General features: G+C 44.7%; 1 protein-coding gene across 8 annotated transcripts in view; it reads left to right on the top strand.

The window, feature by feature from the left end:
- GRIA1 (glutamate ionotropic receptor AMPA type subunit 1) overlaps positions 1-23,653 on the top strand; it is a 120,805-nt gene that overhangs the window by 44,416 nt on the left and 52,736 nt on the right. For 5 of the 8 annotated variants that reach the window (XR_004359713.1, XM_032702556.1, XM_032702555.1 and 2 more), the window contains 3 exons: positions 12,123-12,362; positions 13,721-13,908; positions 18,715-18,768. Coding sequence is in view for 7 of the 8 variants with exons in the window: in XM_032702556.1 (XP_032558447.1) it covers positions 12,123-12,362; positions 13,721-13,908; positions 18,715-18,768 (482 nt within the window). In the remaining variant the exon portion in view is untranslated. The remainder of the gene's footprint in view (positions 1-12,122; positions 12,363-13,720; positions 13,909-18,714; positions 18,769-23,653) is intronic. The other 3 variants (XM_032702558.1, XM_032702559.1, XM_032702561.1) reach the window with 1 other exon arrangement.

Raw genomic sequence — 23,653 nt, 5'->3', positions numbered from 1 at the left:
CATGGCTTGGTTCTCTTGCACAGTTGTTAAATGCAATGAATGTTTCCACTCATTGAAAAGCTGGTGCTCCTGATGCCTCTCTGTGCAAGACCTGCCTGCCCCAGGGTGCCCTGTGACTCTGATTTCATGGACAAATGGATTTCCCCAGGTAACCCTACGACCTTGGGTTGAGCAACATCTGGTGAATAGTGAAAGAGTCTCTCTGATGCTTGTGAGAAATGATACAAATTAGCATCCTCCAGTCTGCTGCTGCTTTTCTGTCTAAATAATATTTTACAGGTAAAGTTTCTGCTGAGAAGCAGTGGGATTTTCTCAGTAGCTGCCTAAATCATCTCATCATCTTTGGTTTACACTGAGTGAGTGCTTGAGACAGAACCTGCTTCTGTGTGTGCAGTGCCGCTGCTTCCGAATGATGAATGACCCCGGGTTTCCCACAACTCCCCTTCCTGTGCTCTGCTTGGCCTCCCCACAATTTGCATTTATGCAGAGTGTTTTACATGATCCCTCTTGCTCTTTGCAGCTCACTGGAGAGTCTCTTTCTTCAGGAGCTTAAAAATTCTCCCTGAATAGAAATCAGTAGAGAAGGTGTTTGCACGTAACTAAGCATGTCAGGAAGAGATCTCAGTGTTTTGCTAATGTTAAGGATTCTGCTACATTCTTCTCCCTAAGACACACGTCCTATTCTTCCAGACTATTTTCTCAGTCCCATGGCAGTGCAGGTGGTTCAGGATAGCTGAGAGGCTCCTGATGTCTTGTCTTCACTGGCCTCAGTATAGAGTCGATGACCGTATTTTTCATTATCATAAATCGTAACTGTGACATGTGAAGTTCTGCAAGTGAAACATCCAGTACAAAAGTCTTTTCCAAAGTTTTGCTTTGTATTTGATACCACCTGTCACTGATATTAATGGGATTTGGTTGGGCAAGGGTCTTTTAAGCAAAAGATGTGTTTCTGAGGTTATTTTATAGAACTGGTAATGTGCTTTGCAGCTTCTCCCACCTCTTGGTCCTTTCCTTGGTCGTGTGAGTTTACTATGGGGGATGACTTTCATGGATCCAATTGCCAGCTTAGGAGAAGCCTGTAGCTGTGAAAATCCCCTCTGTCATGCTGGTAAAATGACACAGATTTCACCTAAGACTTGTTAGGAAAATCTTGAATTCCACCTTATTTCTGCTGAAGCTCTTGCTTGGCAGCCAACTCCCTGGCTGATACTTTGTGTTCTGGGTCACATTCACACGGGGCCTCCAGGTCTACCAGAGGTTTGTTAGAGCAGTGGGGCAGAGTGATGTTCTCCCCCATCCCCACCATTCACCTTGCTCAGTGGCATGGATGCCTTCACCTACCCTGAGAGGGAACTGGCCTCTACAGCTGCCTGCAGCCCCAATTTAACAAGTATCACCTCTCTGCAGAAGCTCCATCTGGGCACACTAGCTAGATGCACTTCATGTAAACTGTTTGTTCCACCACCCACAGCGAGCGATTCGCACAGAAGTTTCACCAGAAACCATAAAATTGCAAACCATAGGACCAGATCTCGCCATCTGTCACAGCTCTGCCTTCCTGCTCCCCAGACAACACAGTCTCCCACTGGGTTTAAAAGATCTCAAGCTTAAATTTGTTTGTTTGGGATTTTTCACAAAACCTGGTGCTCAGAGGCACTGAGGAAATTAAAAATGTGGTAACTCTTATCATTTATTACCCTCGCAATGCAGACAGGATTAGAGCTGTTCTAATGACAGGGAAGAAATGGTAATATTCCCCCTGACATTAAGTAGGCCTGACCAAAGCTATGAGCACAATGGAATGGAACATTAATGTGAAAAGGGAAAATAAAAACCCTACAAGAAATGACTGTAGCAAAGAGCCTCCAAGGGAGGCACTTAAGCCCACAAAAGCCAGCACTCCCAGATGTCAAAGGATCTTGTCATTCTACACCGAACTCAGCCCTTGCTGAGATGTTAAATGGAGTTTCAAAACCGTTGTTGCTTTCACAGACCAAAGGTGAATACAATATGCAAGCAGGTAGCACAAAAGGGTTGTGCTCTAGAGGTTAACCCTTGTGTGCTGAGTGTAGTTTGCTGGGTTGTGCCTCCCTGCTCCTCTTTTCAGAAAACTAATGGCTCCAGTGTCTGCAGAAAAGATGGCACTTTTGGGGCAGCGATGGCACATGTAGGTTTTGGAGCATCTGCCTTGCTAACTCAGCAGATACCTGTAACATAGCCCTGAAAATGTATAGAAAACGTGCATGTTTATAAATAATGTGTCAGCTGGTGGGTTTAGGTACTGCTTCCCACTTCAAGCCCCCAGGGACATGATGCTCTGTCCTGTCTGTGAGAGGTTCTGTTTCAAGAAACTTTGTCCTGGATAAGTTCAAATTCTTCCTTCTTTGCCCAGACCAGTGAGACTGGTGCAGAGGGGAGCTTGGTAATGCTTTCCCCACACAATGTACACCGTGCTTTCTGTCTACTGCCCTTTATTTTTAAGTGAGCAAAAAGTCAAATAATGTCAGAAAGGCTAGCAATAGCCTACAACAACAGGAAAATCTCATCTGTGCCCTCTGACAGCCAGCCTCCCTCCTAGGTTGGCAGATATTTTAAGGTAGACACACAAAAGACATCCTCACTACCAAAAAGATCAATCAGGTTAGGGAAAATTCTCCTGATACTCAATTTAGGTCCCTCCTTATCTTTTGTTTTACTTTCTGTGGTGAACCAGTCATATAATTTCTCTTCTCTCTGCTGGGAAGGTAATTCTCCACTCTGAGGAGGCTGTTCAGTGGCTTTATTGCTATTCCACATGTATATATTACAGTACCTCACAGAGGCCTTACAGCACTGTGCCAGGCATCTTACAAACACATGCAGGGCGACAGTTCCATCTATAGAGGGTTCCCAGGTACCCAGGGATAACAGGATAAGTGTAATTCCAAGCCAATTAGAATTAATAATAATGCCCACATAACCTATGTAGGTGTATGGGATATGGCATAATCCCTGTGTTTCTTTGAAGGCAACACACCCCCGGAGTTCAGAAAGGGGGTTGCTCAGGGCTTTTTCTTGTCACTTAAAAAAAACAAACACATCACTATCAGGAAAGAGAGTCAGTGTTTGAGGAAATATAAAGGTCTCTCTTCACATGCTTCCAAAGCAGGGATAAAAGCTGGGCACACCAGGACCTACCCAATCTGACTTTACAGAGTTCAACACCAGCCTTTCCTGCCTGTTGCTGACTGTGCGGGCTGAGGAGCATCAGGGGTCTGACACCTGAGATCAGGAAACCCAGCACTTGTACTGGGATATTAATATGTGGCCAGAGAGAGTTTGGACACTGCAGAGGGTGTGCATGCACGTGTGTGTGTTTTGTCAGGTTCTTTGGCTGATTTGAGTAGGAAAAAAGTGGAAAGTTAACAAATGAAGTTGATACTTTGCAGCCTGTTGTTGAGACAGTCTTAAAATTAGTTGGGTTAGTTCAGTGGCAGACAAGGATAAGGGTTTATGCACTGTAGCACTAAACAGTTAAAACTTGGAAATTTTAACTTGGAAATTTTTTTCCGACTCCCAGCAGGAGTGGGAAAAAAAGTAGTGACAAGGAGAAAAGAGAAGGTGAGTAGATGCTCACCTCCAACTACCTGGGGAGAAGCAGGCTCGGGGCAACAAGTGTCAGGAATGTCACAAGGAACACGTCAGAGACTGAGACATCAGTTTTGCAAAAGCACAAACCAGAGAAAATTTTGGAATGCCTATGCACATGTTCTATGAAGCAGGGAGACACGGGACCAAAACTCTATTTATCAGGATGAAGATTAGGAAAGGAGTTGTGGAGGTGGATGTTGACAGCCTCCTTCCCCAAGGGAAGCAACGTTAACATTGGACTTCTCCAGAGCAAATTCACAGTCTGGTTTTTTCATTGCAACCTGGAACCAATTTCAAGACGAGCCCTTAGAAAATCCTCACCAGAACCTGAGGCTTGCACTGAAGACAGTCTAAGGCTTTAATGTCTGTGAACCAATATAATGTATTAGAGAAAGAAAAGGAGCTATTGAAGACAAAATGCATTTCATCTGAAGTGAGATTTTCTCTATGTGACACACTTGCTTTCTGCTACTGCTTGTCTTCCCCCTCCCGCTTCTTACTCCCCTCTTTTTACTCTGTTTTAATAATTCAGCACTTCCAGCCCAGAATTAAACATTGTGGTGAACTAAGAGCAGTGTGCTGTGTACTTTGTTAACGTGCTGGGGGTTTGGTGCTTTGCTCTTTTTCTCTATTGTTGTTCATACTTCCCAGCAGAATCTACACCGTGATCCTGTACTTAGTTTTCCTTGTATAGCACTTTCTTCAGAAAGACCAACATAACACAAAAGGCCATCTAATAAGGAAGTAAAAGCAAAATTGGTTCAACCCTCATCCCTCGTCTTTTTTTACAATATCTGTCACTTTCATTTCTAGTAATCTTGCTTTAATATTTATGTCTCTGCTTCAGACACAGAGAGTTCAATGAGGACAAATTATGAGTTTTCTATTTCATTGTAGAAGGTTAGATGAGAGCAGGGATTGCTGATCTTCCTGAGCCCATGGGGTCCATAGGAAAATCCATCTGCAGCTGGGGCCCTAGGAGGGATCACTCCTTCCTTCTAGGGGAGCTACAGGGGAGCTCGAGATGAGGGTTGTGGGCAGGAGAGGGCAGCTGGTTTTGCAGAGCTCCTGCTGCTCCAAGGCACCCAGCATGGCCAGCATCTTCTGCTGGGTTCTTTCTGGACATGCTAAAAAGCCAGATTGCCCAGCAGACCTGCTGACAGTGCCAGACAGTTCTGGCACATAATTTAAGGTCCCCTTCAAGCCAAGGCCTTCTATGATTCTATATTTTTAATGACATAGTGTGCCACAAAGGAATCTCAGAAGACTGTAACCCAGCTGGGTTTGTTTGCCTTGTTTTTGCAGATAGCTGTACCCCAGGAATGAGCCAGACTGGCAGGGAGGAAAACAGTCCCATTTTAAAAATGAGACAAGGTGGAGAGGTCAGATCCTCTGTTAGAGCTGAAAAATGCAGAGTTGTTTCCAGGCACCAGAGCCCTTCTGCACGTCTTTACTGTTTTAACGTTATGAAATCAGGGAGTGCTGTGGCAAAGCTGTGGCTCTGGTATGGGACACTGGAGAGATGAAGGCAGTAAACAGCAAGAACCTTACACAGCTTGAGAGCATGGAATCAGTGCTTCCAGCTCAGAAATTGGTCTTATTTGGGGTCTGTATGAGCGTGGTCTAAAGCATTCTCTCTGACCCAAGGGACTGGAACAGATGGGCTCACAGAAAGGCAGTTGCCTTCCTTTGTCTCACAAGCAAAGATCCAAGTCATGATTAGATATCAAACCTGAAACAGAGCTGGCACTGGACCCATTCTCCCTCACACATAGTCTGATGTTAGCCACAGGACCCTCCTCAGCCAAACTCTCCCAATTAGATCAATAACCTAAGTCTACTCACAGAAGAAATGGGCTTCTGCGAATTCTGAATGCTGCTTCAGATGGGCATCACGTTCTTTCCAGTGGTGTCGCTGTGTTCTGTCAGCAGGTTTGAAGGCTACTCAGAAAATTCAGCTGTTAAATGGTGTCTCATTTAAGGATGTATCCTTATTTAAGGACCCATCCAAGTCTGTGACCCCACAAGTCCCAAATGTCAGCAGACACATGCCTACATCTCCTTTAGGTTCTTGTCCAGGACCCATTTAAAGATGCTTGTGATCTCAGTGTGTTCTGTGTAGGGGATTTGCATCTCACTGCTATTAAAAGTGCTCAGAAATAGTTTGTGTTGACTGTAAACCCTTCAATATATTTAATTCTTGGTTTTATAGGATTCAACAAAATATTAGCATTCCCAAAGTAAAAATACTCTTAAAAACAAGCAAAAGAAGCGAGTAAAAGCTTGCCAAACATCTTGGTTTTCCTTCTTTTGTTTTTCAACAAGCTCAGTGACTTTATTAAGACCTTTGATATTTGGATTTTTTCTTCAGTTTTGTAGTCACACTGGAAAAGAACTTTGCTCAAAGACAGTAGCAGAAGAAGAAAAAGAGATTTCAAGTTGTGAAGTACACAATGGAAGAACTAAGACATTCAGCTGGTCCCTTTGACAGAGAAATTAAAGTTAACTTCCCATGACTATATTTTCCACTATCATAATTTTAATTCAAAAGTGGACTTAAATGACTAAGAGTCCATGCTGTTGATTTTTGGTGACAAAACCACCATGTTATTTCTGTTTCCTTAAACTCAGAAGCATGTGAGAAAGAAGTATCCCAAATTCAATTTGATCTCAAAGGAAGCTTATCATTTGTCAGCCAGGCAAACTAAGACTCACTTGTCAGGCAGGCAAACTTAACTAAAAAAGTTGAAGCTATCAGCATATGCAGTTATGAGCAGTTATTCAGTCATAGGTTATTGTTTAAATATGAGGGAAGGAAAGCAGATCTTTATGTAAAAATCAACATTACTTTCCAGCTTCCAGGATGATTAGAGCAGCAGTACAGAAAAGTGATGGAAGGGAGCACACTTCTGTGTGGGACATATCTGCTGTCAGCTAAATACATGAGTGGAACAATGGGGGAGTGTAGAATCTGTTTGGCTTTCCCCTGCTCAGAAAATCTGTGGGAACATGCTGTCGTTGGGATGTGCTGAAGAGATGAGCTCTGGCACCTACGCCACACTGGAGAACTGTGAGGACAAACATTTGGGAGGAAAGCTGAGCTGATCCTAATTGAAGCAGACACCAGTGCTCCCTCATTGAAACTCCACCAGCTTTGCCAACCTGATGTCAGGTTCTCCATCACTGTGTGAGGGTCGCCTCCAGGCAGGGCATGCTAAAAATTAATTATGCATGCATATCCTCCCTCCTCTTTCCCACATGTGCACAGATACACTCCAAGTGAGCAAAGAAAAGCATGTGGGAACTGCTTCTTGACACCACTTCTGTCAGTGAGTATGTTTTGCTGCAAGTGAGGGTGTTGGTTCCATGTCCCCAGAGGTTTGGACAGATGAAGATGATATTGGGGCTGCAGGCATTGCAGGGCTCATCATTAATAGCTCACAGAGGACAGTAAACTGAGCTGACTATTTTATTACAAAGTCTGGCCACACTCTTCTTCAAATTTTTTAAAAAAACCATTTCTTAATTTTGGTGTGTGCTGGATTGGGTGGTTTCAAAGATTTCTTCTTATTTAGGAGTCTACATTTTCAGTTGCAATTTTCTTTCCCTGCCTGCTTGGGCTATGGGGAATAATTTGCTCACATATGCAGCTCAGCATTATAGGAATGTCTTTCCTGGAGAGGGTGTGGAGAGAGCATCTTTCCTGTAGAGGGCATCCTTCCTAGATGCTCTGACATTCTCCAGGGTCGGGAAGGCCTCTGAAATCTGGCAGGGACCATCTGGGTTTTTTGTCTCCTTTTGCAAGTGAGAACACGAGTCATTTGTGGGGAACATCTGGGGATATTTCGTTTAATCGGGTTTTTTACTGCTCTTGTGGCTTCGGGTATTAGCACTGTCTCTGCTACTTCTGTTCTCTGACAGGGGTATGCAGCAGTTGAACCTCCCAAGAGTCAACTAAACCATATTATTGGCTGCCTCCAGGGGTAGCTGGGTGAAACTTAACAGTCCATGAGATACAACAAGTCAGTAGAAATGATCTAATGTCCCTTTCTAGTCTTAAACTCAGTGAAATGGTGAAAATTCTGCTTCTAAAGGAAATGGCAGATGAGCAGCTGCCAGGATCTCCTACCAGGCTTCTTCCCCAGCTGTGTCCATAGGGAACAGTTTCCTTTTTACAATCTTGTTTGCAGATTCTCAGCAGAATTGTACCATCTTCACTCCTGGAGACCAAATTTGAATTCCCATCCTTCTGTGCAGCCCATTTGCTCTTCCTCCTCACTCAAATGCCAAGACTGTTTCAGCCTCTCTTTGTGGTGACTGTTTCTGAAAGAAACTTTTTGGTTTATCTTCCTTAACCAAAACCTAAAAGAGATATCTGTTTTATCTGACACCTGCCTTTTACATGGGTCAGGTCAAACCTCCAGTTGCAAAATACCTGTGACTCTCCTAAATGCAGTCTTGTTCATCTACTCTCTCTGGTTGAGAGCTATAGCCAAAATAAAAGTCTACCAGGAATTTTTATACACTCAAAACATCTCTTTTGCTTTCCTCTTCTGCAGAGAAAATGCGCAAATTAAAGTTGTGAGTATTGATGTATTTGTTGATGTACTTTTCTTTTTCTTGGAAGCATCTGCAAAGGTGGCCAGAGCTGCCTCTCTTCAGCTGCCAAGTAGGCGTCCTCTCCTGTGTGTGCTATCAGCAAAATCAGTGTTTTTTCTCAGATTTGCGTGCCTTACCTTGAATATTTCCATATGAAAAGAGAACCTTGAGAAAAAGTGCAGGACTAGAAATTCTGCAGTCTGGGGATTCCAAGAACGAGGGAAGAGTAGGTGCTTTTTCCTCATTTGAATTCAAGGACACACCATCTCCACGATGGCCACCTTTCCACAGAGAGAGAGGGGAAGCCTCCCCTTCTTGCTCTACCACATCAGTCACTTTTTAACTAACTTACAAACAATTTTGATTTTTGCAGTAAGTTGGAATTGTTTTTAGTGCAATCTGACGAGGTCTCACCTCATCTGGCTGCAACAGGTACTGCAGGGTTGTGTCCAGAGAGCAGGTGGTTGTTGCTGGGTTGTCTCTCCAGCATAACCAGGTGACATTCGACCTGGACTGACACAAGAGAGCCTCGGTGAGAGAGACTGTGCCTGGAGAAGGAGGGATATGGGGTGTCCATGGTGCCTGGTGTGGTACACACTGGGAATGCTCCAGCCACAAATCCCAACCGGATCAGTTTTACAAGACTGATGAGGGTGAACACAGTAGTGGTTATAGTTATCAATCATTATGAACTATATTTTGCGAGGGTTTATTTAGAGGAAAACTATTCTGTAATTAATTACAAATTCATCGTAAGATAATAGCACAGGTACAGCCCAGAACTGATGTTTTTCTGTCCTTTCCCATCGTGCAGCCCAGAGGTCACAAATAGCACATGCAAACTGTCACATATCTCTTTATCTGCATCCAAGCAAACCCTCTTCACTCATGCTCACATCCTTGGATAGGCAAACATTTATACTGTTGCCTTTCACCCAGATTCCTACCTGCAGCTTGAGGTTGAACTGTCCAAATTCAGCTGCTAGAGCTGGTCACCAGGCTGACTGCTCTGCAGTCCTCTGCAGGAAAAGCTGAGCTGTGGCCAACTCTCTACAGGCAGTTGGCACAACACTTGCAAAGTGTGATGTTGTCACCAGCCAATTGACCAGGAGAGTTCAACTTCTCAGACCTTCCATTCCAGCACGATCTTTATCCCTTTTATGTATTTTAAGCTTTTTAGAAAGCCATCAGTCAGAGGCTGGTGACTGCTCATCACTATAAAAACAAAGAGAGCTTAAAATATTTGCTTCCTCTACTTAAGGTTTGCAGTTCTTAGTAATATGTTATTAGGAAGTTGCAGAGCAGTCAAATGAGAACAGAATAATTAATATATTTTCTTCATAAAGTGATTAAAGCAAATGTAAAGAAATTCCAATGATCTCTCAACATATTAAATAAAGAATTTAAAATAGCCCTGAGATCTACACAATTTTGCACCACTGCTTTTACATTATGCCAACTTCAGTCCCAGAAAAGCAGCTGCAGGTCTCACTCTTCACTTTTCCAGATTAACTGACATAACAATTTCTTTGTTCTTCTTTGGGTGATAACCCTCAGCAAGTCTTTTTTTTTTTCCAAATTATCTGCCTTGTCTGTGGCCTCTTATAGCTTGCAAATACGAAGTGAGTGAGAGTTCTTTCCAAACTTACTAATGATAAAGCGTGTTCCTTCTCCCAGTTGTCTTTGGTGCAATCTGTTTCAAATGCTGGGACTGATGATGTCTCAGAACAGTGTAGGAGGGATGCCTGAGCATGACTGAGACACAGTTAAAAAAAAATAAAATCTAAAAAATGAGAGATTCCTTTTAGATAGAAAATAAAATTCAAGGAAGCCATGCCTTGTCTGAAACAAAATAAGCCCTCTAAGTTTATTGTCTGGATTATTAATTGTGCTGGATTGTTCAGCTGTCCCGAAAATGTCTCTTTAATCATTCAGTGAGTCTGAAGCCTGGGTCTCCCAAGACCACGTTCTGATCTCTCACATATGGTATATTGCACCGTTCATTAGACCCACTGGTCCAGTCACATGGAAATGATGTTCAGACTGTTTCTATCCATGTCTGCTACTTTTCTTCCTGAATGTGTCAGTCTCATGATGAGGGCAGTGACTCCAGCTGATACAGACACAATTGCTGATTGCAAAGAGAGACACTGCTGCGAAAATAAAGAGAAGTGAGGGTTATTTTTGTCATGGTTCAGGCTTTGTGAGGCGTCCCTGCCCTGCAGAACTACAAATTCCTTTGTGGGAAGAAAATTCTGAGATCACAGGTGCTAATCAGTGAAAAGAGGATGGGTGACCCTGGGAACAAACTGAAGGACTGGGATGCCCAAAACCTGAGCTGAACTCCAAGATGAAGGAGAAAGTTCCATCAGTGTTGTGAGATTCAGTCCTCAGTTCTCAGCACTGTGCTGTTCCAAAAAGCACAACTGCTTTGTTTTGGTGGTGAGATGGGAGAAGGGATTTGCTTTGCACAGTGGGAAGCAGGATTTCTTGCTCTTCCCTCTGAATATTTGATGGTGGCAGTAAGAGAAGTGAGGAACAAGGCAATCTTATCCAGGATGGGTGTAAGCCAGTCAGGAGAAGACCCTCCCTGTTGGAGGGACAGAGCTCAGAGGGAGCACAGCTATGGATGCAATAACTCACATTTAGGAGCTTGTTTCCAGCTACACACGCAGAAGGCTCAGTACTGATGGCTACCAGCAGGAACCAGGTCAGGGGATTTCCAAGCAGTGCAGAGCACTTGCCAGGGGACCCCAGAATGTCACATCCAACTCCTCAGCCTGCACTTGGTTGGGGAGGGCAGGCAAGTGATGTGTGAAGTGTTGAGTCAGTATAAATGTCACAGCCAAAGGTCTTCAGAGTCAGAGTGACAACAGGAGGAGACATTAGTGCCAGGAGTTCTGACACAGAAAAAATGCTGTCACTGCCACCACCTCCGCCTTGGAGATTTATTGGTGGTAACTTGGGATGTGCCATAAACAGGGGTGACATTAAATGAGTCTGACTGTCTCAGGGGCTAAGTTTTACAACCTAAAGTGTGAACTCTCTCTGTCTCACTGAGATCCTAAGGCATTTTTCCGGCAGCTCCCAGGATATCATTAAGTGCTCTCCAGAGAAGGGCTCCAACACAAGAGAGCCCTCCCTGTGTGGCACAGCACCAGCTGCTGAGGACAGACACAGATATCTGCCAGGGAACTGCTGATGGAGATCTCCCAGGATACGGCTGCTACCTCGCTGAGCACACAGCCTTCCCCACCATGGCTTTGTGAGGAAACCAGAAATTGCCACGCAGGTGACCCCAAGTACCAACACACTCTGCTGTCGGAGGCTCTGACCTCAGTGTCAGCAGCTCATGTTGCAGAAAAACCTCCCTGTAGCTGTGCTGTGACTGCATTGAACCTGGTCAACCTTTGCTGAGATGCCCTCTCAGAAAGGTCTCTGCAGCTTCAGAGGTCAAACCCATAGTTTCCTTCTGGAGTCACTGGCCACGAAGGGCTGTGCTATCGTGCAAATATTTTCCTTCTGCTCTGAAGGAAATGCATCTGGTGCTGCAATAGCCCCTTTCTGCTGAGGAGTTCCCATTTTCAGATAACACATTTTATCCCAGAAGAAGCAAAATCTTCAGCAGAGCTCTGGGGATGCTGATTTCATTCTTCTCTGTCACTTCTGCCTATCAAAGGTAAAGCAGGTCTGTGGAGACCAAGGGCAGAGCATCACATGGTCACAAGCCCTGTTCTTCACAGGTTCCTTCATCAACCCATGGGCCTGGGGTAAAATTATTTTGTCAGGAGAGCTCACAGCTTATTTCAGGGAAAAGGTTTATTTTGGTGAAATTCCTGATAAGCCTCCTTGCCCTTCTGCCCTCATGACCTTTCTCTCTGCTCCTCCAGTCTGCTCACAGTTCTCCAAGGGCGTCTATGCCATCTTTGGATTTTATGAGAGGAGGACCGTCAACATGCTCACGTCTTTCTGCGGGGCTCTCCACGTCTGCTTCATAACACCAAGCTTCCCTGTCGAAACGTCCAACCAGTTTGTCCTCCAGCTCCGCCCAGAGCTCCAGGATGCCCTCATCAGTGTCATCGAGCACTACAGTTGGCAGAAGTTTGTGTACATTTACGATGCTGACCGGGGTAAGTCACAAGTATGTGGGAGGGTTACCAGACAGTTAAACATAGTGCTCTAGGTGGAGACCTCGCCTCCAGAAATCCTCTAACTGTGGGTTTCTGGAAGCTGAGAGGATGCCTAAAGGAAGGGTCACCCTATGCCTTCCCTGTTCTCTATTCCTTTCATAAATATCCATTTCTGCTGAAGGTGAGTGTTGATCTACATGAAGCATCAGCCTGACCCAGTATGTCTGTGCTCATGGAGCCAGGTTTGAGCCCCATCAACATGAGGGAAATATTTGATGTGTAGGTGGTTTGCAATGGTGAATTTTTTTTATTCAATGTCCCATATTGAACTGGTCTGTCAAACTCAAGGACACTGAGTTCCAAGTTAATAAACGTGAATGACTTCACCCAAGCCCACAGTCAGGTGTGAAATGTATGTCTGGCAGATAGCTTGAAAACCTCCAAGTCCTCTGTGTTAGCACATGTCAGTTGTCTATGTAAAACAATAGAACCTTCGTTGGGTTCTTGAAGTTATTATCTAATTTTCTAAACTACAAACAAGGCTAGTGAGCTCATTGCTCTGTGATTCAGTTTTCCCAGCTCTCAGATGCCTTTAAAGCTCCAGGCTTGGAGGCTGGAAGCCAAAGGGACTTGTGGAGGACAGGGTGGAGGTAAAGGTGATTCACAGCTCTGTCCTGGAAGTTATTGCTATCCCTTGAAGGGACAGGATGACCTTTAGAGACAAGAAGAAGGTATAAAAGCGTCACACTTGCTTTCTGTTGTCATGCATCATGAATATCCCAAAAGGACTGCAACAGACAGAGTTGTCTAGTAGGATTCCAGAGCAGTGCTGTGTGAATCTCCCCTGGAAGGCTGTGCATGTAATTTAGGCAACATAATTTTAAAAATAATGGTTTTCTCTCTGATGGCAGAGAGAATGATGCTGAATACAATTGTGTGTTTTGATTGCTGAGGGTGTCCCTAACTCTGGGAGCATACAGCCTAAACAGATCAAAGACAAGAAGCAAACTATGGCCAAGAGAAATCGAGTTGTTTGAGTAGTAACAGACAGGAAAATGGGGATTAGAGTTCTTATCTAAATCCCACAGCAGGGTCTGATCAACGAGACTGATCTGCTGATTACAAAGGAAAACTAGGCCTGCAATCATCTGCGCTGGGACAGAAAAGTAGCGCTCATTAATTCTAGCCCAGCTGAGTTTGGGTAAAATCTAGACTGTTAGTTGCTCTCTGTTGTTCTGCTTCACTCTTGTGACTTTGACTCCAGCCTGGCCTGAGGCAGCTACACAGGCTGTCAGGAGGACAGAAAGATGTCACCACACAACTAAAACCTGGCTCTTCCCCCTCTCTTCCCATCACAGGGTTGTCAGTCCTACAGAAAGTGCTGGACACTGCAGCTGAGAAGAACTGGCAGGTGACAGCTGTCAACATCCTGACGACAACAGAAGAGGGCTATCGAATGCTCTTCCAGGAGCTGCAGAAGAAGAAGGAAAGGCTGGTGGTGGTGGACTGCGAATCTGAGCGGCTGAACATCATCCTTAACAAGGTCGTGCTGGTTTGGGCCGTCTGGGAGGGGTCTTGCACATGGAAGAGGAAGGGTTGTTTCTCCTGGGGAAGTTCTCCTTCCCATTCTTGCCTGATCCAAGTCTCACTGTGGTTTTCACTGGATGTGGTGTGTGTGCACTGCAGCAAGCTGCTGAGCTTGCAGATACTTCTCCGCTGTGTTATTGTAGAACTGTAAAGCTGTATAAATACCAGAAGCTCTCATGTATTCAGGCCAAGTGAGCCCCACTGTTCCATGTTCCCCACTTGTCTGACTCCTTTGCTGAGCCTTTTTACACCTCCTTACTCCCCAGTGAGTTTACTTTGTGCTAATTCCTCCAAGTGGTGTTCACAAGATGTGGCACCTCCTGATTCTGCTGAGTTTTCCCACAGTTTTCCCACCTCCTGTGAGTTAGGGTGGAGGTGTGAATTGACCCTGCCAGACTTCTGGTCCTCCAGCCTCCATGTGCTACACCAAATTCTCACACCTGTGCCAGCAGGACAGAGATGGAGAAGCTTTATGGTACATCTGTAACAGGAGCATTGTCTCCATATCAGGCTAGGGCTCACCATCATCCCAGGGCCTCCAGGCTGCAGCGGGTTTGGATATTTCCAGCTCTTCTCATGCCTTGCAGTAAGAGACACGTTCATTCACAGCCATCTCCTGGATGCTTTGTCAGCTCTTGTCCACGTGCCAATGGGGTGTGCAGTAGAGGACTCAGCAGGTAGCTTGTGTGCCCTGCCTTACTCATCTTCAGTCTAGATAGGTCAGCCACTAGTACAGACTCAAATTTCCCTTAGCTTCTTTGCTCCATGCCTTCCTTAAATGCTTTCCCTCAGTCCTGAATATAGAGTTCCGTGGACAGGAGACAAATGCAGACCCACAGACAGGTTCAGCCCACACTCGTACCCCCTCTTCAACTCCAGCCACAACAGTTTTCTCCCTCACACCTACATCCAAGTCCTCCCCCACCACTGGGGCTCCACTCCCACGCAGCTTAGAAAGGATCCCTCAGTGCCACGCAGCCCCTGCACTGCAATTCCCGCCGTTGTATTCCTCATAATCAGCTCACTCTTACCTCGTGCTTCACACGTCTCCCTGTCTAAGGCACCCGTCATCTCCCGTCTCACACTTCAGCTGCTCGCTGTCTGGGGCAGGGACTGACATTTCACCAGCTGCACGGCTCAGCGACGAGCACAATCCACCCTTGTTGGGTGTCTCTGGGTGCTGCTCTGTTATATGTAATAACGGAGCAAATAGTAGGTTTTAACCTCAAAGTAAAGGTCGCGTTCATGAAAGAGAAAACAGATTATTTCATAGGGTAGTCTTCTCTCTGACCATGGAGCAACTGCAGTTGAACAAAATTTTTGATGGGATCTAGGCAGTAAATTTGACTTTTCTACAAGTTTTCCTACATGATGTATCAGATTTCTAGGGTTAATAGTGTTGGTGTTTTAAGCCTCTTTTGTCTAACAGAAAGTTAAGTTCTGTAGTCAAATATTATCTAGTTTTCCTGATACAAACAGGAAAATAAGTCTTTTTTTGAAACTTCCTCACATAACTGGAGCACATGTTAAACTTAGATGTAAGAAACATTACATATTTGTAAGAACATTAAAAATCCAGATATTGTGATTGTCTTACAATGCTATAAAAAATATCAGTTCCCATGGAGAAGAGATACGATGTTGTGTTTTCCTACAATAAAGACAGAGCAATTCCCACAGATGTCTGTGCCTGGGAGGGGACTTTCCAGTGAGGAATAGGTCTGCAAACAACTTTTTCAGACCTGTGTAGTCCATTTTCGTCCTTTTTTGCATTCTTGTTCCAAATCCACCAGGGTTTCTGAGAGCAAAGGTAGTTATCCCAGTGTGAGCAGGGGATGCCTGGTTTTTCACAGCGTGAGGTGACCTGAGGGATTCAAAGGTTGCATTCAGCTCATTATCACGTGGAATTCAGCTGGGACTGTAACGTGAACTGCCAGCCAGTCTCTCAGCTCACCACGCCAGCATCCTCTCTGGGAATGTTCTGTGCTGTCTACCCTGTTTCTCTGAGCATCTGAGGTGCTCAAGGAGCTTTTATCCTCTTCCCTGACAAGCCTGTCTCTGTCTCTCGGTGGCTGTGGATTTGTGCTCCCCGATGAACAGGAGAGCTGGGGACAGCTGTTTAGCATCAGTGCCTCTCACGTGCACACTGGTGCTTGCACACACTTTTCATTTCTTCTCTGTACACATGACACAAATAATATCACTTACTCCAGCACAGCAGTCCTCATGTTCTGGTACCTGTGGAGGAGCTAGTGCTCCCTGTGTTAACGAAACATGGGAAAATGACCTGATTTCTTTCTGGGAGATTGCTTTGTGTCATGTCTCAAGGGTATGATTTATCTTTGCCAAGGTAACTGTCATTTGTGAACCAGGCCTTGGTTCAGGGCAGGTTATCACAGGGTTGTGCTGTGTAGCCTTAATGGGATAAGAATGTGGTAGGTTGTGTTCCATCAAAGCCCTGCATTGTTTCTTCCTTGTCTCTCATTAAAATGAGTAACTGGAAGTTCTCCTTTGCCAGTGTTTCACTCTGAGAGGATTTCTCTCTAATAGATGTCAAACTGGCCCATTAAGAAGTGGGTAATGAAACCTAGGTGGCCCAAGTGAGCTATCAGCATGCAGCCCAGCACAGCCTCTCACCGCAGTCAGGATAAGTGATAAATGCTATTATAACCTCAGCTTGCTACTGCTGTCCGGACACATTAGGACTGAGCAAGCATTTTAAAATAAATTAAGATCACAAATAACTGTGTAAAACACAGGAAACAAGCCTCATAATTCAGGTGGATGGGCTGCAAGATTAACAGCTCAGGGAAAGTTGGATAGCAGCCCTCCGTGGTTCATAGACTCTGACACCTAATAAAATAACAAAGGATAGTTTGGGCAGAAGGAGCCAATGCCAGCTATTGTTGACATGGGAGAAAAGGGGAACTGGATCGTAATTCTTAGGCATCCCGGTGCACCAGAGATTCTCCTTCATGCCACAGGGTCTGGGACTTACTGTGAAGGTCAGTCTCGGTGAACAGAAGGGGACAAGTTGAGTCTGGTTTTGCTTCTTAGATCTGGCAATGGAAAGTATTCAGAAAACTAACCATAATGAGGTGTGTATCTTCATAGTTTAGGTATATAGAGTTTTCTTCTGAGAGCTTCAGACATCTCAGCAGAAGCCCAATCCTGTTCAGGGAGCCACAGGACAGTGAAGCTGGTGAAGCTGGCACTAGCTGTGTAAGAAACTGCTTCTAAATGAAGCCTTCACTGGAGTTAATTGCCACCCCCACGCTAATGCTGAGAACCAGATGAGTTTTATTATGCATACAAGAGCACTTCATCAGAGAAGAGCTAAGACAGATGAACCAGTTGCATAGAGCAAGTGTCAGCTCATTTATAATCCATTCGAAAATCCCTAAATGACTGCTCATGATAATCTGGGAGTGCTGTCCCATGGGGAGGATCAGCCTATGCCCTCATCTGACATTTCTCAAGCACCTGCTGCCAGCTTGGTATCAGAGAGAAGTCCTGGGTAGACTGATTTCTGGTTGAGTCCAACACAGCAGTCGTTTTATGATCGTTCTGGCTGTGAGGATCTTTCTGACCTTGCTGCAGTTTGTGCAGATTTTGCCTGGGTGTTGGCAATGCAGGCAGCAATTCAGAATCAATTCATATGATAGTGGAAATAAGAAGTAGTGTTGCCAGCAAAGAAACCTTATGGAAAAAGCACAGTTCTCTCAGAAACTGGCAATTCTTGTGCTTGTGCAGGTTTTGAGGGCATGTTGGTTTGGGCTTTTTTCCCACTGTTTTCTTTCTGTATGTAGAGTGGCTCAAACGCAGATGGTATCTGACTCTAGTAACCTAGGAAGAATTTAACAGTGCTGCTGGAAATCAATAGAGAGGAATTTCAATGAAAACACAGAGTCAGCGAGGATAATAGAATTTTGAACTGTATTCTTTCTGTTCTCTTTTTAAATCAAGGAAAAAGACAGGGACCATCTGATCAGTGTCTCTGTTCCCTCCAATCACAGGCAAGCCTGCAAGAGGTGGAAAGGAAAATAAAGGGAAACTTCTCCAGCTAACATAGAAAAATTCAGTTATTACAGTTCAGTAAGCAATTGTGTTGATGAGAGAAAATAAAACCTAGACTCTGCAGGCATCAGGGAGAAAGGAGTAAGTGACAAAGCGCATATATTGGGACACCATGAATATGAATATATAGATAATCTCAATGAACATGCAGGGGAATCCTCTGTTTTGGAGATGTGGTTTGAAGCTAACTCGATGCACTAAAGGAGAAAACTTTCTGTCATCTCACCCAGGTGGGTGTCTGTGGCAGGGACCATAGCTGGGAGGATGTGCAAAATAGCTGTCTAGTCTTGCTTGATGTTTCAGCTGTATTCGTAGTACATATGGACTCCAGCTTCCCACTTTTTGCCTTTGGTGTCTGAAAAACGGATCTTGTTTAACTTCTTCCTTTTTTTAAAGTGCTGTTTCAAATTTCCCTGAGCCCATAGGAGATAGGTTGATTTGGTTGTTTTGTTTCCCTGCTGTAGAATGTTCTTGGGGATCTTATCCTGTCTAGTTTCAGACTTGCTGCTCAAATATCACGTGTGAAAGCTCTTTCCATCCTCTAACAAGACTGTGAACTTTTTTTGTGTCTTTTTGCCCACAGCTGAACAATCTCATCAGGGAAAAATAAGAGGGAGGAAGAGCAGGTAACTGAGGGTCTTCTTCCATAGTTGATCTCTGCTAATTACCTTTGGTTTTTATGTTGCAGATAATCAAGCTTGAAAAAAATGGGAATGGATACCACTACATTCTGGCAAATATGGTGAGTTGCCCTCATTGGTGTTTATTTTTAGTTCTCTCTTATATTGTAAAGCAATACATTTATGGTTACTGAGATGGACATCTTTTCTCTCATCTACTTTTTGGGAAAAAAGAATACTACAGTCCTTTACTGTGTTCTCCTTGTGGAGTGTTTCCTCTTGAGACATCAAAATTATCTGCAGGGTATCTCCGAGTGTGCTGGGGTTTTGTGGTGATTTGACCTTGACTGGATGACAGATGCCCACCAAAGCCACTCTATCACTCCCTCCTTAGTGCTGACTGTCATGGCTCTAAGCAAAGAATTGGCTCTTTAAGGAGACGACTCCCCCTTTAACCCAGGGGGTGCTGCCTGAGGACAGAGCAATACTGGACAGCAGCAGGGCCACCTTTCTGGATCAAGTCTTCTAGTAGGATGGGAAATTTCCCTGCCTAGGGGGATTTGGGAAGCTGTGTGAGAGAGAAATAGCCTCAATCCATAGGGCAGCTGGAGGTTTTCCACAGCAGAGCTCCTCCCCTCTCCTCCCCACGTGTGTCCATCCATCCAGGGAGATGCACAGCAGAGGATGGGCTGGTGTTGGCAGTCTGGGGCAGAGGCTGTTCCCCCCAGGGACTCCTGTGTCCGTGTGGGGTGAGCCCTGTGCATGCTCTGGACCTCTTCTTCCCACACAGAGCTGCATCTGTGAGGCAGCACATCAGCCCTGGAATAATTAAACTTTAAACTGCCTATTAGTCAAGCGGTTGCTGCCCTTTTCCTTCTCTTGGTCCTAAGATAACTCTGTAATTTTCAAGGCAAAAATGGCCACATCATTACCCTGCAGTGCCCTGTACTGACCCTGCACTCTGCGCTGGCCGCGTACCATGTAATTACAGAGATAAAAATGTTACGTTGTGCAAGGGGGAACATGCAAAACCGTAGAGCGGCCAATAACTTCGGTTGCTAATTTTTAATAGATTATTGTTTGCTGTAACCCAGGTCCTGGATGTTTATGAAAGTCCCTTCATTAAAGTTAAGCAGGAAAGTGAGCTAGAGTTGCTGGAGTGTGCATGTCTGTGCACTGTTATGCATACCCACGTGGAAAGCTGGATGAAAATATCACCTCTCCTCTCTATGCAGTTTCATTAGGATAAATACATTAAGGACATGAGGTGAACTAACACTCAGGTGCTGGAGTTTTGGAAGGATATTTCCCTTTGTCTTCTGATACCACAGTCTCCCACTTTTAGCCGGAGAAAGCACACTTGTCCCATCTTTAATGTGTTTTCTTAGCCTTTGCACAAATGCTGGGAGGACAGAGCTGGCTGGAAGAGTCTGCATACTCAGCCAACAGGGGTTATAAATAATTAACTTGGAGCAAAAGGCTTTTCATTTCCCCAACCCCTCTGCAGGGAGATTCTGCCTCCAACTGCAGCTCAGTGGAGGGGGCTTTGGGTCCCACAGGGACTGACAGGACCATCAGAATCCACTGTTACTAGATGTGTTTTTCAAGAAGCTTTGATTGACAAGAGTGAAAGTAATTCAAGCTTTACCTTTTGTCTTTTCTGCTCCTTAAAACCTAACATCACATAAGAGCCAAACTCTAGAGAGGAATATTAAAAAAAAATCATGGAAAAACTATTTAAAAAAAGAAGCCTAGCACCCCTCAATGTTAAAAAAACCCTTTCCAGGGCAGAACAATGTGGGCAGGTTCAGGCACCAGCAGCCAAATCAGTTTCTATGATGTGCTGCACCCACACAAGAGCTGATCTGTTCAGCAAGGAGAATGCAAAAAGACCCTGAAGATCTCATGTTTCTGAGACCACAGACCAGCAAGGAAGGACAGCAAGACTCTCTATGTGGGGATAGCCAGGGATGTTTTAAGGGATTGTCAGAACAAGGGAAGTCAGCGTCTGGCAGGGTTAAACCCTAGTGCAGATGCTCTGATCCAAGAGATCACAGGGGGTTTTACCCTCTCCTAAGGACATCTCGTCCCTGGATTAGCGCCTCCAGAGGGTGTAACGTGCTGTAATTTATTCCCACTGACTCATGCACATAGTGGTAGACCTTAAACACCCTGCATTTTCCCCTGTAGACACGTCCTAAGATGACAGGGTATGCACTGCCCACACACACACAGACACAGACACACACACACACACGAACGCTCGTGCACACCCGCACGCCTGGAGAACAGCCCTGGTTTGTGGAAATGGCTCATTCTGGAGCACTGAGTCGTCAAGAGAATAAATTAAGAGCTAAAGCCTGGAAGTGTCAGGTTTTTCAAATGAGTTATTTTTGGTCCCCTGTGCCGATTGACGGAATCCTGAGTTTAGGACTGTCACCTTTCATGAAGATAAGGTCGAGGGAGTCCTCAGCTCGTTCGTAGCCACCAATTTACCTGCAGGAGCTGGAGCAAGGGGATGAATTTTCAATACCTGCCTTTTGCCTGACCTTCTTGGATATGGACAGATGGGGACACAATTATGGAAATAACACATCAGAAGCAAATATTGGGAAACATTTCTAGATAACCCCTCTTAAATTCTTATTTTTATCTATATGTTTGTTCGGAACTATACTCAGCCAATAAACAAGCAGCAGCACACTAATGCCCAGTTACAGCACCTTCAAACTGGTGTTGCATCATGAATGCAAAGCAAGTGAGTTTGCAAAGCAATGCACAGGTTGAATAAAGTCTAAAAAAATCATCTATTCACACATTTTGAAGTGGCGGAGTTCCCTGTCTGGTCACAGACAATCCATGAGCAAAGAGGCAATGCCTTGCATTAATCACTGCGTATTTGCCCAGCAGTTGTTGTCGGTGAGCTGTAGTAAAGTACTGAGCAGGATTTGACAAGTAGCAGCAAATGAAAGCTGGTATTTCCTAGCAAGAACAGCTTTCTTTTTCAGTGAAATTGCTGTTGCCAAGGTGAGAGAAATAGTATTTCTGTGTTCATAAACAAAATGAAACCATTCTGCACCTCAGGCCATGGGCAAACATCTTTCTCCAAACCTACCATGCCTGCTAAAGACACAACCTGCCTTTTCTGCCCAGCCCTCCCCATCCCACAATGGTCTGTCTGCAACATCCCCGCCAGGGGAAAGGTTTCTGCGAGCATCCCTGCTTCTCCTTGAGGCAAATTTGGCACTGTTCATGGCTTTTGTAAACTCATGAAATCCTGATCCTCAACCAGTACCCATCAGAGTTATCCCAGTTAGCTTTTACCAGCTGCCATCCTGGATATTTGTCAGGCGTACCAGCACTGGGGGTTTACAGTCACCTCTGTCTCTCTCTTCCCCTCGGGAACTCAAAGAGATTTGGCGACTTTAAGAATTGTTTGTTTTTGTGAGTCTTATTTTTCTAAGCTTTTTTCTCAGCCTTTGAGATCATCAGTCTAGCAACCACAAAGAAAAAAAAATACAGTCAATACTATCAGAGGAGCAAGCTTAGAAACTTCTGGGATTCCTTTCTTTTGATGTTCAGGCTTTTTCCCCATAACCTTGGCTTTGTGTATCTGTTTGCCCTATGCCATGGATGTGAGCTGACTACTGTCAGTAGTGGGAGAACATCAGCTCTCTTGGGCAATGAAAAATCTTTGTCTTAAAATAAGTGACATCTGTGTGACCTGTCTTTAAATGAAAAGTATGAAAGACAGCTGCCACATATGCTGTTTTAGCCTTTTTTTTTTCTTTCCTGATGCATTAGTCCAGGTTGTTCTTTTAGCAAATGCTCTTTTCTTGAACATGAATAGATAAGTGTATGAGATTGCTGATGCTAGGGGTAGAAGGGAAAAGTAAAGGTATAAACATTGCTGATTAGCCAAGATAAGCACTTTTTTCTGTGCCATTCTCAGCATGTGTCAGCACTGAGTTAGGCCATGGACAGAGTTTCCCTTTGCAAACAGTTGAGGTGGTGTTGGAGGTTACCAGCACAGCACAGTGTCACACTTTGTCAGCACAGTGGCTTGTGCAGGAGTCAGGCAAGATGTGCTGTTTTGATTCAGTTCACCAGCGATTTAGATGGGAATCTTTGATTTTTTTCCCCCTTGAAAAATGGAATGAAGAACTTCTGTACCACCAGGGCTGAGACTTATTATTGTGAGACCAACTCCTCGTACAGACAGTGAAGAAGAAGTAACCTCCTGAACTGGCCATCAAAAAGGATGCCCACACCCCTAGGGAGCAAAGTCCTCCCCACACAGGCAGAGATCAGCTTCCCTGAAGCAATGCAGCACACCTACCCCTGCAGCACGTGCTGTGACTCTGTGGGGAGGGTCTGTGGTGCCCGTGCTGGGCACAAGCCTAGTGCAAGGTCTGTGCATGCCCCAGTGTGACACGTGGCACTGGCCGTGTGCCGATGACTCCGCTCCCTGCACCAAACCATTGATTCATCTTGCCTGGAGCTAAAATGCTGTGGTTCTGTCTCCCATCACCCCAAAAGCTGCCAAGTTTATTTGAGTCACCCTCAGTTCTTTACACTGTTGCCTGCCCTCTGAGGTGCTGCTGACTTGCAGTACAAACATGGTCAGCTCATGTTCGTATCGCTTGCTGATTGGAAATTCTGTTCTGTGGAGTTTCCAAAAGGATGTGTACAGCATCCCCTTCTTGTCCTGATAAGACCTCAAGATGCCTGGTCTTGCAAAAATTGTATTCTTATAGTGGAAAGAGATGTCCTAAGTTATTTTTAGGGTTCTAAAATTATGCCAGTTAGACCTTTCCTCTTTCGGAGGCGTTGGTGCAAGTAGGCTCATGAGACAAATTTATTTTTCTGTTCAGAGTAAGACAATGTGATATATCAAAAAAACTTCTGCAATCTGCATTTCACTTTCAAACAGCTTTTCTGTCCTGATTCAAAGATTATCAAGAAGAAGAACCCCATATAACATTATCTCATCTGAATCACATATAG

This window comes from Chiroxiphia lanceolata, chromosome 15, assembly GCF_009829145.1.
Source record: "Chiroxiphia lanceolata isolate bChiLan1 chromosome 15, bChiLan1.pri, whole genome shotgun sequence".
Lineage (NCBI taxonomy): Eukaryota > Metazoa > Chordata > Aves > Passeriformes > Pipridae > Chiroxiphia > Chiroxiphia lanceolata.
The sequence above is the reverse complement of the archived record's forward strand: the minus strand, read 5'-3'. Positions and strand labels throughout refer to the sequence as shown.